This window comes from Schistocerca cancellata, chromosome 3 (assembly GCF_023864275.1).
Source record: "Schistocerca cancellata isolate TAMUIC-IGC-003103 chromosome 3, iqSchCanc2.1, whole genome shotgun sequence".
Classification (NCBI taxonomy): Eukaryota; Metazoa; Arthropoda; class Insecta; order Orthoptera; family Acrididae; genus Schistocerca; species Schistocerca cancellata.
Genome location: NC_064628.1, coordinates 424,779,646 through 424,794,899, shown reverse-complemented (window position 1 = coordinate 424,794,899; position 15,254 = coordinate 424,779,646). Strand labels below are relative to the sequence as shown.

The following is a 15,254-nucleotide window of genomic DNA, read 5'->3' as shown; positions in this document are numbered from 1 at the left end:
TTTGGATAGAAGAGTGCATGATCACTATCTTCATCCATCATCGTTACTGAAATTGCTTGGAAGAATGGTATAAGATTCCTTAGAAATCCATACAGGATCTCTGTCTATCCATTTCGAGGCGACTGGGAGCTATTTAGACGCTTAAGGGTTTCCTGTACAATATTACGCTTGGTAACGTGTTTTTGGTGTTTCCATATTTTTCGTCAGATCCTTTATCTCTGCTGAATGAGGTGTACGTCTTGAAGAGGCACATGACGGCGATATGAGGATTTCTCCTTATATCAACAACCAATCTTGAAACGACTGGTCACATGAGAAATGATTTGAACTGTAGGAGACAGACTGTTGTACTTCCGACGAAAATCATGCCGCACAGTTGAACCTCAATTAGATCTGTTGAAACAAATAAAGCAAAATCCTTCTCTTGCTGTGTTATCGCCGTCTCGACTGGACGCACAGTGAGTAATGAACAAGCGAAAGAGCGTACAAACTAGCTGCACCAAGGAGACACCTGCCAACGAATACGTAAATAACTTGGCGTCAATTTTAACTGTTATTTTCTACACTAAATGGCCAAAGAAACTGATACACTTTCCTAATATCGTAAAGGGCCTCGCGACCGCGCAGAAGTGCCTCAACACGACGTAGTGTGAACACGACTAATGTCGGAAGTAGTGCTGGAGGGAACTGACGCCTTGAATCCTGCAGGGCTTTCCATAAAACTGTAAGAGTATGAGGGGGTGGAGATCTCTTCTGAACAGCATGTTTCAAGGCATCCCAGATATGCTCAACAGTGTTCATGTCTGAGGAGTTTGATGCCCAGCGGAAGTGTTAAAACTCAGAAAAGTGTTCGTGGAGCCATGGTATAGCAATTCTGGACGTTTGGGGTGTCGCATTGTCCTGCTGGAATTGCCCAAGTTCGTTGGAGTGCACAATGGACATGAATGGATGCTGGTGATCAGACAGAACACGGAAGTGCCATGTGTCAGAGTCGCATCTAGACCAATGGGTCCCATTCACTCCAGCTGTACACGCTCCACACCATTACAGATGCTCCACCAGCTTGAACATCCCCTGCTGACATGCAGGGTCCATAGATTCATAAGGTTGTCTCCATACCCCTACACGTCCATCCGAATGATATAATCTGAAACGACACTCGTCCGACCAGGCAACATGTTTCCAGTCATCAACAGTCCAATATCGTTGTTGACAGGCCCAGGCGAGGTGTAAAGCTTTGTGTTGTGCAATCATCATGAGTACACAAGTGGGCCTTCGGCACCGAAAGCTCATATCGATGATGTTTCGTTGAATGGTTCACACGGTGGTACTTGTTGATGGCCCAGCATTGAAATCTGCAGCAATCTGCGGAAAGGTCGCACTTCTGCCACGTTGAACAAATCTCTTCAGTCGTCGTTGGTCCCGTTCTTGCAGGATCTTTTTCGGTCGCAGCTATGTAGAAGATTTGATGTTTTCCGGGATTCGTGATGTTCACGGTACACTCGTGAAATGGTCGTACTGGAAAGTCACCACTTCATCACTATCTCGGAGGTGCTCTGCCCACCGCTCGTGCGTCGAATATAACACCACGTTCAAAGTCACTTAAGTCATTATAACCTGCCATTGTGGCAGCAGTAACCGCTCTAACAACTGTGCCAGACACTTGTTGTCTTATATAGGCGTTGCCGACCGCACCGCCGTATTCTGCCTATTTAAATATCTCTGTATTTGAATACGTATGTCTATATCTGTTTCTTTGTCCTTCCCCGGTAGCTGAGTGGTCAGCGCGACAGAGTGTCAATCCTGAGGGCCCGGGTTCGATTCCCGGCTAGGTAAGAGATTTTCTCCGCTCAGGGACTGGGTGCTGTGTTGTCCTAATAATCATAGTTTCATCCCCATCGACGTGCAAGTCACCGACGTGGCGTCAAATCGAAAGAGTTGCACCCGGCGAACGGTCTACCCGACGGGAGGCCCTAGTCACACTTCGGTATTATCTGTTTCTATGTCGCTTCAGTGTATGTATAAGTTAAAGATACACCCCCAAGTTAAGATCATCACTCATGCAGGGAATACAGTCATAGGAAATCGTATCTTTGTGAAGCACGACGTGTAATAGTCTTCCTCCAGTAGCTGGCTCCTTACAATTATGCCTTATTGTCACTAAACAAAATTTCCGAAAGGAGATGACAAGAGATCAGCAAAAGAACCAAGATGGCGAATTGTTAGGAGAACATGAATCTGGCTGATGAAGCCTCTGTGGATAAAATGTTCACTTATCACAAGCAGAGTGAGCGGCAGTCTGCCGGCCTGTCGCCGAGACACCCCCGCAGTGCGCGCGCCTGCCGTTGCCGCTTCTGACCGCACGCCTCTGCCGCTACTCTCGCTAATGGCGGACCATCCACAAAGCTGAGCGCGCGCCGAGTCCGCGGCGATTTGTTACGCGCTGCAAGGAAGACTCATCCTTTAGCCGTCAGATCCTCCAACCACCCCACCGCGGTCTGCCTCTCCCGGAGAGCAGCAAAACTCGTAGAGCACGACGCACCGCGAAGCTTGTGTTTCCCCACAAACCAACAGCGGAGTTAGCTTAAGTGGGCGTCGAAGAGTTTCCTGTAATAACTTCTATAGGGTGTTTTCATCTTGACACCAATTTGGCGATGGACACTTGAGTAACGAAATTACTGTTTTAATGACCCTTCGACGACGAGGTTATTAGAGACGGAGCACAAGCCCACATCAGGGAAGTATGGGGCAGGAAATCGGTGGTACTGTTTCAAGGCAACCATCCCAGCATTTTGCATAAAAGATCTATGTAAATCACTGAAAAACTAGATCAGGGTGGCTCGACGGAGATTTGAATCGTAGTCATCACGAATGCGAGTCCATTGTGCTGACCACCTCACTCGATATTAGTGAGACAATATTTATAAAAAATGAATAAAACAGACTATTCCTCTTACGGGACAATGTGCCTCATTTCGTAAGCAACACAAATGCTAATACCCAATATTAAAAAAGTGAAATTGGTTATGGAAATGGAGCTTCACGATGATTCGTTCCAGACAAAAAATAGGGGCCACAAAAACCATTAGAATACTGTCAACACTTTCCTGGACCGAAATAGAATTACCTACCTAACCCTAATTCGTCCAGGAAGCCCGCAGCTCGTGGTCTAGTGGTTAGCGTTGCTTCCTCTGGTTCCGGGTTTCATTCCCGGTCAGGTTGGGGATGTTCTCTGGCCGGGGACTGGGTCTTTGAGTTGTCCTTATTATTACATGATCATTCGTGAACGTGGCGAAAGTGGACTGTGTAAAGACTGGGACTTTGTACGGGCGCTCGTAACAGCGCAGTTGAGCGCCCCACAAACCGAACATCATCATCATCGTCTAGGAGACCTACTTGACTACCACTTAAAGGTATTGAAAGCTGTATATATACATTGGAAACATAGAAGAAAAACATTATACACAAAAAATATCTCCTTATTTGTTTCGGCTTTTCGCGGAAAAAGTTATGGCGATCTTCGAATGAGAAACATCTGAACTCAAAAGGAACGGAATTCCCATTCATCGCATAAGAGTGGCAGATGATAGTGCCTTAAACGCCGATACTGAAAAACAAGCAAAATAAACTTTCTAAAGTTTCAGCTTAAAATTAATAGATATTTTGCTACTCACATTTTTAGTTATGGCTTTCTCTTCTTATGTGCTGCAGTCTCTTTCTGAAATTACAAATATTACTGCAGATAATTAACTTTATCAGGACGTGAATACACCTTCCAAAGTACATCATGGTCATGTAGCTAGGAACAAATATTATATTGGAATTTGAAAGTGGTGCAATGGAAAAAATCTTGTTAATAGAATATTTAACAGTTCATTTGTTACATTGTTAGTCCATTAAACAACGGTAATAGTAAGTGAAATCAAAGTAACCGGAAGAGTTATCAAAAACGAGTTACAAATATAATGCATTTTTAAATAGAAACTGTTGAAAACAAACACCAATTACTGTTTTCAAGAGAAGTAAAACCGTTGAGAAACTGAATAAACAGTTCATTTGCAATTACGTTCCGTGGTAAAACTCCTTCTACTGTTTCGAGAAGCAGACATGGTTTAACTGTCCACACACACTACCGGAAAAGAGTAGTTTATCCTTTTAGAGGTTACCAATTCGCTCACGATTTATTGTTGCAACAGTGCATACGGAGAACATGAAATGATTACATAAGCGCCGGCCGGGGTGCTCGAGCGGTTCTAGACGCTACAGTCTGGAACCGCGCGACCGCTACGGTCGCAGTTTCGAATCTTGCCTCGGGCATGGATGTGTGTGATACCATTAGGTTAGGTAGGTTTAAGCAGTTCTAAGTTCTAGGGGACTGATGACGTCAGAAGTTAAGTCCCATACTGCTCAGAGCCATTTGAACCATTACATTAGCAAATCAATAGCAGAAGCGGCTGTGTGGTACCAGATATCGACTCATGCTGAAACTGCCATATTACTAAGTGGAGTAGCCTCCGTGGACGACACTGCAGGCGCAGACACTGGCATTCAGTCGATCGTACAGATGGCGACTGTCCTGATACACCGGGTGATCAAAAAGTCAGAATAAATTTGAAAACTTAATAAACCACGGAATAATGCAGATAGAGAGGTAAAAATTGACACACATGCTTGGAATGACATGGGGTTTTATTAGAACAAAAAAAAAGTTCACAAAATGTCCGACTGATGGTGCTGGACAGCAAAAGCGTCAGTGACTGAGCAAGACAATCGTTATGCTTGGCTTCCCATGTCCCCAGACCTCAGTCGGTGTGATTATTGGGTTTGGGGTTACCTGAAGTCGCAAGTGTATCGTGTTCGACCGACATCTCTAAGGACGCTGAAAGACAACATCCGACGCCAATGTCTCACCATAACACCGGAAATGCTTTACAGTATTCCTCGACTACAGCTATTGTTGAGGAATGATGGTGGACATATTCAGCAATTCCTGCAATGAACGTCATCTTTGCTTTGTCTTACTTTGTTATGCTAATTATTGCTTCTCTGATCAGATGAAGCACCATCTGTCGGACATTTTTTGAACTTTTGTGTTTTTTTGGTTCTAATAAAACCCCATGTCATTCGAAGCATGTGTGTCAATTTGTACCCCTCAATCTACATTATTCCGTGATTTATTCAGTTTTCAAATTTATACTAACTTCTTGATCACCCGGTACGTTACGCCAGGCATGCTCGACCTGTTCATGTAGTTCTGTAAGGGTTGTGGGTTGAAGAGTGGCACGAGTCACTTCTCTTCCCATCATATCCCGCATGCGCGATCGATTTAAGACAAGTGCGGAGATCTTACTGGCCAGGCGAGATGCTGCACGTCTAGCAAGGCACGTTGTGTTTTACGGGCAATGTGTAGGCGAATTTTATCCTGTTGAAAACACACATCACCTTCCTGTTGCAAGAACGGCAGAAAAACGGGTGTAACAACATTCTACAAGTACCGAGAACTGGCTAGCGTCCCTTTCAGAAACACCAAAGGTAAACGAGGGTTGTAGCTTATCGCATACCCAGATCGTAGCGCCTGAGATGGCGCCAGTGCGTCTTGGACGAATGCACTCAAAAATGAGAAAGTACTCACCAGGGTCTGCCGGCCGGGATGGCCGTGCGGTTCTAGGCGCTACAGTCTGGAACCGCGTGACCGCTACGGTCACAGGTTCGAATCCTGCGTCGGACATGGGTGTGTGTGGCGTCCTTAGGTTTGTTAGGTTAAGAAGTTCTACGTTTTAGGGGACTGATGACCTCAGATGTTAAGTCTCATAGTGCTCATAGGCATTTGAACCTTTTTTTTTAATTAAATAAACCTAAAGTGCATAGCAATTAACCCAACTTAAAATTATTTAGATGAAGAATTAACAATAAATTCCAAATGGTTTTAATGTGGTATATATCATTTCAATGTGTAGAACGCGAAGTATTTACAAATGCTGCACGAAACACAAGAACTTGTCAAACAACAACTAAATCTGTAGAAAATGGCGGAGCTTATGGAAGTTTCTAGGGCGCATCCCTTCGTGTGACTCTAAAATCAGTCATTAGACTGAAGTACCAATCAAGAAACATCGTCTGCCCCTAGGTACACTATCTTCTAGGTACAAGGCTTTTCCCTAATGATAAATGTAACATGCACATTCTCATTCATATTCCGCATTATGTAAGTTCTGATACGAAAGAAACGTGAATGTATGAACAATTTAACTCTGTGTTATTTGAGTGTTAGGACATAAAAGCGTGGTTTGATAGTTGCCTAAGAGGAATGGGTTAATGAGACTTACTGCAGTGTATTGAACTAAAGCATGTGAAATTAACTTCACTCATTATGAAAAGCAGTAGGTGCCTTTAATATCAGCCATAAACATAGTGTGTGTTCTCGTTCATGTCTGGCGTAGGTCCTGAACCTAGCTTGAATCATAGTTTCCTTTTTCGATGTTACAGATCCAGTGCAGTCAACCACAAAAGGCACGAATAATGGATTGACTGTATATCAGCTGAAACTATTCATCACTTGATGTTATTAACTTGTGATCTTAACTATAAAAAGGTTTTATTAAACTTTTTTACTTTTTGTAAAACAAAAAAGCATACATTTACTTTTTTAGAATAGAATTGAATCGTCAGTTGCAGAATTATTTATATTTCGTTTTACCGGTTTCAGCAGATTAAACTGTTGTCTTTAGAAGATCTGAAAATTTGGGATACTGTGAATGATTAGAAGTTGATCATACAGTTATGTATAACATAATAATTGCATTGGAAAAACGTATTGAATGCTGCTTTCACACAACCGTAATGCCATGAAAATATGAATAACAAACTCCAAAATGTCATGACCTCTTCAGTAATGGATTTTTTTAGGTTACCACATTCGCCAAGCTTTTTTGCCCTCTTCGGATCTGTAAAGCATAAACCGAGTAAGCATTAGACATTTTAACATAATATAGATCCATAACGCACCTTAAGCACTACGTTTTCAAACTACATACATCGAAAAACAAGTCGATAAAACAACACCTAAGGTCAGGAGAACGAGATGCAGTATAGGTAGTTCTTAAAATTTCCTTATACAAAAAACACATACTATATTATACTATACACTACCAAAGTACAACATAAATTCAAAGTAAAATGAAAAGTTAGTTCTCGGTGTCTAGGGGAATTTAATCAAACCTTAGACATCGAGAAAGACACAAACTGTTCCACTTCGGTACATACGAAAAAAAGTACTCATTAGTTTACGAAATAGAGTCATACAACCATTAGATACACCACACAATAATGAATTCCTAATTTTTAGCCTGAAGTCTGGGTACTAGTTTGGTGTGCAGGGTCTAGGTACAATGAAACAAACGAGATAGTCATAATAAACCAGGAATCAGTACTGAAATCATAATATGCAGTAAATTATATGGGAAACATTATATATGGTCCATGTTTTAGCTATCACTTACTTCTGCATGCTCACTCATGGGTTATAAAACAGAGGTACAGATTTATTATACACAGTATATGTCAAGTGTGGTAACGACATGACGAGAGTCACCTGTTCTGTTCGCCACCATTGTATACAAAACATTTACATGGTATGCCACATATAATGTCGTATGAACTACAGCTAGCGTCTCAAACTGTCGTTCAGTGTCTCGATATGTTCCGGTGTCCATGTAGAAAACCGCAAGGAAAAAATTGTTCCATGTAAAACAGTAAAACACTTCGCAGCGTACAGGTAAGGTGCTACTGTGAGGGAATCACTACATTACTTTAACTTACACCGCAAAAAAATTTATGTATAAGTGCAGCACACACCAAACCAAGAAGAGGTGGATGGAAAGAAACCAACATTAATTGGTACACAATGAACAGCAAACACTATGTGTATGATCAAAATATCCACGGGTATGCTGCCGGTCTATAGTGTCCAACGGGCACAATATTTCGGCGATCAAACATGTCGCCATCATCAGGTGAACTGACGGACTGAGCTCCTGTGAACGTACCGGCACGGAGATCCGTACGCTATGGCTGCTCAGAGGGAACTGGGTTCGGTCGCGGCGGCGGCAGATTTAAATACCCTCCGCCCGCGGCGCGCTCCCTCCGCCGTCCGCGCCCAGCGCCACGGTCGCGCGGTGGAACAGATTGCGACGGCGTCTGAGATGACGTCGGTGTGATGGCTCTGTCCGCCGTGGTCGTCACAACTATACGTCTGCTCGATTTACTCTTGATTAACCCGATCGCTGGTTCCCAAGCCTTGCTAAGATTATAGCCACAGTCCCGGTTTATGAGGTCGTCATTGGTGCGAATTTCGATGGCCTCTCTAACAACGCTGTCCCAGTATCTCGACGTCTGTACCAGAATCCTCGTGCGGTCATACTCCATGGCGTGATTTTCCGACAAACAATGTTCAGCGACCGCCGACTTGCTCGGATACATCAGTCGAGTGTGCCTCTGGTGTTCACGGCATCGATCCTCGACGGTACGCATCGTCTGACCAATATACGACTTGCCACATTGACACGGAATCTGGTACACGCCGGCCTTCCTCAAACCGAGGTCATCTTTGGCGCTCCCCACCAGTGCACGAGTTTTATTTGGAGGACAAAACACAGTTCCGACCCGGTGTTTCTTCAGAATGCGGGCGATTTTCCCCGAGAGTGCGCCTGTGTATGGAATAAATGCAGTGCCTACCTCCTCCCTCGTGACTTCATCCATCTCAACAGGTTGTGCTGCAGTGGTTGGGCGGAGAGCACGTTGAATCTGCCACTCTGAGTACCCATTTTTTCGAAATACAGTTCTCAGATGTTCCAATTCCTGGGGTAGACTCTCTGCGTCAGAGATAGTGCGCGCCCTATGTACTAGAGTTTTAATCACACTATGTGTATGTTTCATCGTATTATTTTCAAAGTTCGGATCCACAACAAAATTAAAAAAGATAATAAGGATTTGTACGTACAAAAAGAGGATAAGGCAACAGTCCTTAAGTTAATAAAACCGTTGTATACCATAAAATCTGGGAATATAGTATTTTATCACATACTTAACAAGTCAGGAGCAGTACAGGTAGAAAATAATAATCTCATTTAATGTGTATAGTACACCACTATAGGCCCAAAACCCGAATGAAACAGGAGAGAGGGAAACAATTTGTTTAGTGGAGTAAATGCATAGAATTTAAGTGTTACTGTCATGTGCAGATCAAGTTATTGTAGGTGCAGATTAGAGAAATTTTATATATATATATATATATATATATATATATATATATATATATATATATATATATATATATATATATATATATATATATATATATATATATAGCAAAAATATATGAAAGAGAAAATAAAGTGCCACTATGTAAGGACCCTTGATGCCTAGAGGCATCATAATTGTCTCATATCCAATCAAAGGAACTGCTGCATAATGCAGATGATGAGGCAAAGTAGAAATTTCTGCTCTCATTAAATTCTGTATTAATTTTTCAGAACCATAAGATCCTTAGTAGCTCTATGTCAGTGTCTAAATCAAACCATTACTATTAATGCACAAAACGGTTTTATGTGTTAGTATTAATGCACAATAGAGTATTGCTTGAATCTACCTTTAGTATGCATATTTTCATGACACAGTGTACTAAGGGTCTTATAGTACAAATTGTTATTCTACTATACAACACAGTACAAACCAGTGCTATTCCAATATGCAACTAATAAACTTATCAAAAAGAACTGTTACTCATTTTATGTTTATTGCTTGCATATTGGAACATCACTAATTAATATTGTCTGTTGTATGGTAGAATAATTCACACTGTCACACACTTAGTACACCTTGTGATTAGAATATACATTCCTGGAACGTTTATTTATTATGTGACACAAATTATTCGACACATGGAGCAGATCATTTGAAGTTTAGTGCATAAGGTACATTATGGATACATATTATGTTATAAATGTTTATAGATATCTCACATCTTGTTTTGTGCTTACCTGGCCCAAGATTTATAGATCTGAAGGTGGCAGTATAGTTTGATAATTTCAATAAACATACTACTAAAGCAATCGTGGCCTTTTCTAGTTTGTTACTTCTAATTTCATATCAGTCTAGATTGGCCCCCAGAGAATGATATCAAGGATGTTCAAAAATTTACATATTTCCTGTGATAATAATAATTAGAGACTGATAAATTACAGCAAGTGAATCCCATTTATGTATGTATTGACGTGATAGCTGCATACAGGGAGAGTCAAGAAGAAACGCACATGCTTTGAGGGATGATAGTATTTGCGTTTCTGAAAAAGAAACTTGATATGAATAAACATCCTATTTCGATTGGTTTCTGAGGTAGAACCCGTTTAATGTACATTGTTATTCATTTTCTATATTATTCAGTTGTTCGTTATTGTTTGCAAGGTGCCACAGCAGAGTAGAGGAATTCGAGACGAAAAACGTGATGAAGGACATGTGTGTTATATTAAGTTGGTAACTACCTTAAATTGGTCTACAAAAACTATCTAAGATACATCGCATGCGCATCGCGCGAGATCCTAAATATTCTCTCACTCTCTTCGGCAAACTGTTTCCCTTCAAAAGAATTAATAGGAACTTTTGGTAGGAAATTCACTGTATTTAATTTTGTACTGCGACATGTTTTCGCTAGAAACTACGGTTTTCCTGTTATTTAACAAAAACCTACAACACTGACAGTAAAAGTGTTCTTCTCGGAACCCATTCGGAATAATGCGTAAATTCGTATGGATCATTTTGTTCAGAATTAACAGTACTATCGCCCTTCAAGGCATGTACCTTTCCTCCTGAGTCGTACTGTATATAAAAGCATATAAAAGTGTAACTAAGATATTCAAAGGAATGTATAGAAAAACGAATCCGACAAACATGGAACCTAGTTCCACACAACTTACACTACTGGCCGTAAAATTGCTACACCAAGACGAAATGCAGATGATAAACGGGTATTCTTTGGACAAATATATTATACTAGAACTGACATCTTATTACATTTTCACGCAATTTGGGTGCATAGATCCCGGGAAAGCAGTACCCAGAACAACCACCTCTGGCCGTAATAACGGCCTTGATACGCCTGGGCATTGAGTCAAACGGAGCTTGGATGGCGTTTAGAGGTACAGCAACCCATGCGGCTTCAACACGATACCACAGTTCATCAAGTGTAGTGACTGGCCTATTGTGACGAGCCAGTTGCTCAGCCACCATTGACCAGACGTTTTCAGTTGGTGAGAGATCTGGAGAATGTGCTGGCCAGGGCAGCAGTCGAACATTTTCTGTATCCAGATAGGCCCATACAGAACCTGCAACATGCGGTTGTGCATTATCCTGCTGAAATGTAGGGTTTCGCAGGGATCGAATGAAGGGTGGAGCCACGGGTCGTAACACATATGAAATGTAACGTCCACTGTTCAAATTGACGTCAGTACGATGAAGAGGTGACCGAGAAGTGCAACCAATGGCACCCCATACCATCACGCCGGTTGATGCGCCAGTATGTCGATGACGAATACACGTTTCCAATGTGCGTTCACCGCGATGTCGCCAAACACCGATGCGACGATCACGATGCTGTAAACAGAACCTGGATTCATCCGAAACAATGACGTTTTGCCATTCGTGCACCCAGTTTCATCGTTGAGTAGACCATCGCAGGTGGTCCTGTCTGTGATGCAGCGTCAAGGGTAACTGCAGCCATGGTCTCGGAGCTGATAGTCCATGCTGCTGCAAACGTCGTCGAACTGTTCGTGCAGATGGTTGTTGTCTTGCAAACGTCCCCATCTGTTGACTCAGGGATCGAGACGCGGTTGCACGATCCGTTACAACCAGGCGGATAAGATGCCTGTCATCTCGACTGGTAGTGATATGAGGTCGTTGGGATCCAGCACGGCGTTCCTTATTACCCTCCTGAACCTACTGATTCCATATTCTTCTAACAGTTATTTGATCTCGAACAACGCGAGCAGCAATGCCGCGATACGATAAACCGCAATAGGGATAGGCTACAATCCGACCTTTATCAAAGTTGGAAACGTGATGGTACGCATTTCTCCTCCTTACACGAGGCATCACAACAACGTTTCACCAGGCAACGCCCGTCACCTGCTGTTTGTGTGTGAGAAATCTGTTGGAAACTTTCCTTATGTCAGCACGTTGTAGGTGTCGCCACCGGCGCCAACCTTGTGTGAATGCTCTGAAAAGCTAATCATTTGCATATCACAGCATCTTTTTCCTGACTGTTAAATTCCGCGTCTGTAGCACGTCATCGCCGTGGTGTAGCAATTTTAATGGACAGTAGTGTATTACTGACATAAACACCTAAAAGGAATGGGCTGATTTTCATCATTCTGTAAGAGATGCTGTACAATCAAAACAGTGGATATTTTTGATTGTAAGCTGATCCTGTCAACAAATCTGTCGAATTTATTTAGGAATGTTTATATATTTCAAACTCTTCTAAGAAGTTCGTTTCGTAGCCGCTGTCAACTATTTGAATAATGTTGAGCAACGACGGAGGAGGAATTGTGTGTTTTTCAATAACTGTTTGAATAATGTTGAGCAAAGACGGAGGAGGAATTGTGTGTTTTTCAATTCCGAAATGTTCTTTCTTTGCGCAGTAAATGCCGATGCTTCTTTTGAACTGTAAAATAGTGTAAAATCACTAAATAATTCAAGGATACACTTGAGGCAGTAGAAGCCTCACTCTCCATTGAAGAAAGGTTTGTTTTCTACTTAATATTTATTTCTTAGACGACTATGTACTTTCGAGCGACTGAACCCATGTGAAGCTTAACGCAGCCGTGTGCCTGTGCGCAGGTGGCTGGGCTGCAAGTGGGCGGTGGCGGCGTCCTTCGTGGCGTACATGCCGTACATCGCGGCGCAGTTCCACGCCACGTTCTACACGATGATCCCGGCGGCGCTGTTCGTGGGCTTCGGCGGCGGGCCGCTGTGGTGCGCCAAGTGCACCTACCTCAGCGTCGTCGCCGAGGCGTACGAGGAGGCCGACCCCAGCGCGGGGCCCGCCGCCGACGTCCTCACCGTCCGCTTCTTCGGCATCTTCTTCATGATCTTCCAGTTCTGCCAGGTCTGGGGAAACCTCATCTCCTCAACAGGTACGATTGTCGAATGAAACCTGACAGTGTCAAAACGCGATCTATTCGAAACACTGGCACATGTATTACAGTTGGGCGGTTTCGACTTTAACGAGTCATCATGAGGACAAAAAATCCGGAATCTTCTCGTGGAAGTAACACGTCAGAGCGTGATCGAGCACTCAGCTGAATTTTTAAGTGACCAAAAGATTGCTCGATAAAGTCGTGGCAGGTTACTTGAGTAACAATATACCGGATTTTTTTTTTTTTTTTTTTTTTTTTGCGCTGCCGATGACTCGGAGTCGAAACCGGTTAATTGCAATATATCTGCTAAATAAAATCGGGACGCTTCTGGATAAGACCCAGTCGTACTAAGGTCAGCGAGAAGCAGATCGTCATTCATCTATGTAAAACAATTTTAGGCCAAGACACTGTTGCATTAAATAACCTCGATCCCCTCGTCGCTTCAAATGCTTTCTTTTAGCCTGAGTGCTGTTTTTCGACGGTTTCCCAATGTAGGTCGTAGTCACTTGTGGAACACTATAAGCGAATATTTGAGTAAATTTGTTGTACTATTAAAAATAACTTTTTTATTTACTTATTTATTTATTTAATACATTGGTACGTATTAAGAGCACGGTTTTCTCATCATTAGTCTTTTTTAATATCATATAAACGAAAAACAAATGTTACTAAAATAATCTAAAATTAAATTTCCTTGCTTTATGTCTATGGCAACAAATTTTTTTGCTCATCAGACTTCCCGTTTCGGTCTATAATGACCATCGTCAGGTCTGTTTTATAAATCAGATCTGAAGACGGTCATTATAGACCGAGAACGGTAGTCTGATGATCATAAAATTTGTGACCATAGGAAAATTAATTTTTTGACCGCTAACTACGATTAATATAATGTTGACCCAATCACACCTTGTTATAAAATAGCGGAGAGGGGGGGAGGAAGGAGGGGAGAGGGGGTAAGGTGGGACGGAACGGAGAAGAGACATTCATATGGACTCATTTATTTATTATGAAATTGCATGTATAGAATACATGATAATATTCAGGATCGGTTAGTAGTGCAATAAACAGTACAATAGTACAATAAGAAATAGCTAATTGTATATTATATAATTACTTTTATTCTTCATGCATGCAATTAAGAAAGCCAAATGATGAGAAAACCAAGTTAAAAATGTGCAGCAGCTGTGTTAAATATAAAAAGTAAATAATTTGACAAATAGCCACTTACCAACACTTAGGCGCTACGGCCATTTTTACCGCAAATACACTTTCTAGTCATGTTAATGTACCACATTTTACACCCCAAGAAGAGCAGCAAGACAGTTAATGATGTCCTGGAGGGTACCGACAGGGATGTGGAGCCGTGCCGACTACATGTACCTCATGCACTATGTTTCTCGGCAGAGGATATATGGTACGAACAGCCTGATCGAGGCGGCCTCATATATTCTCGATTACTGGTCAGAGGAGCACAGTAAACTCGTCCTGGCGCTAATCGAACCACACACATACACTACGAGCCGTGTAACACGCTGCATTCTGCTGGTGGTACAAGCCATGGTGCCGAAGAAAAAAAACTGCATGTAATGATGGACATGATTCTCTAGGGTAGCTGTACATTTTTGTTGATCCATTATGGCTTGCAGATTGTCGAGATCACCAAGGCAATGCCACAAAAACATTCCTTAGACCATAACGCTCACTCCTCGCTGTACTTTCAAACCCTGCACGGCTGAAGCATAAAACGTGGTTCATCTGAAAAAAAATCACCTGTCGTCTCTATGTGGACATCCAGTAGCAGTATTGGCGTGCAAATACCAGATTTCTACGCCGATGAAGAGCAGACAGCATGGTTGCATGAACCAGGCGCATGCCGTTAAAGCTCATACGCGTCTAGCTTTATACAAGTCGCTCCGCTTTCGCATTATGACAACGCACTGTTTTCTGCATCCTCCGACACGGTGAACTGTCGTTGAGGAGATACTGTTGATAGCTCCTTGGTTCATTTGGGCAATCAGTTGCCGAACAGTTGCATGTCTGAAACTTCCTGGCAGATTGAAATTG

General features: G+C 42.3%; 1 protein-coding gene across 1 annotated transcript in view; it reads left to right on the top strand.

Annotated features, from left to right (window-relative positions):
• LOC126176734 (UNC93-like protein) overlaps positions 1-15,254 on the top strand; it is a 515,292-nt gene that overhangs the window by 314,942 nt on the left and 185,096 nt on the right. Inside the window, exon 3 of the mRNA XM_049923903.1 lies at positions 12,892-13,187. Coding sequence (XP_049779860.1) covers positions 12,892-13,187 — 296 coding nt within the window. The remainder of the gene's footprint in view (positions 1-12,891; positions 13,188-15,254) is intronic.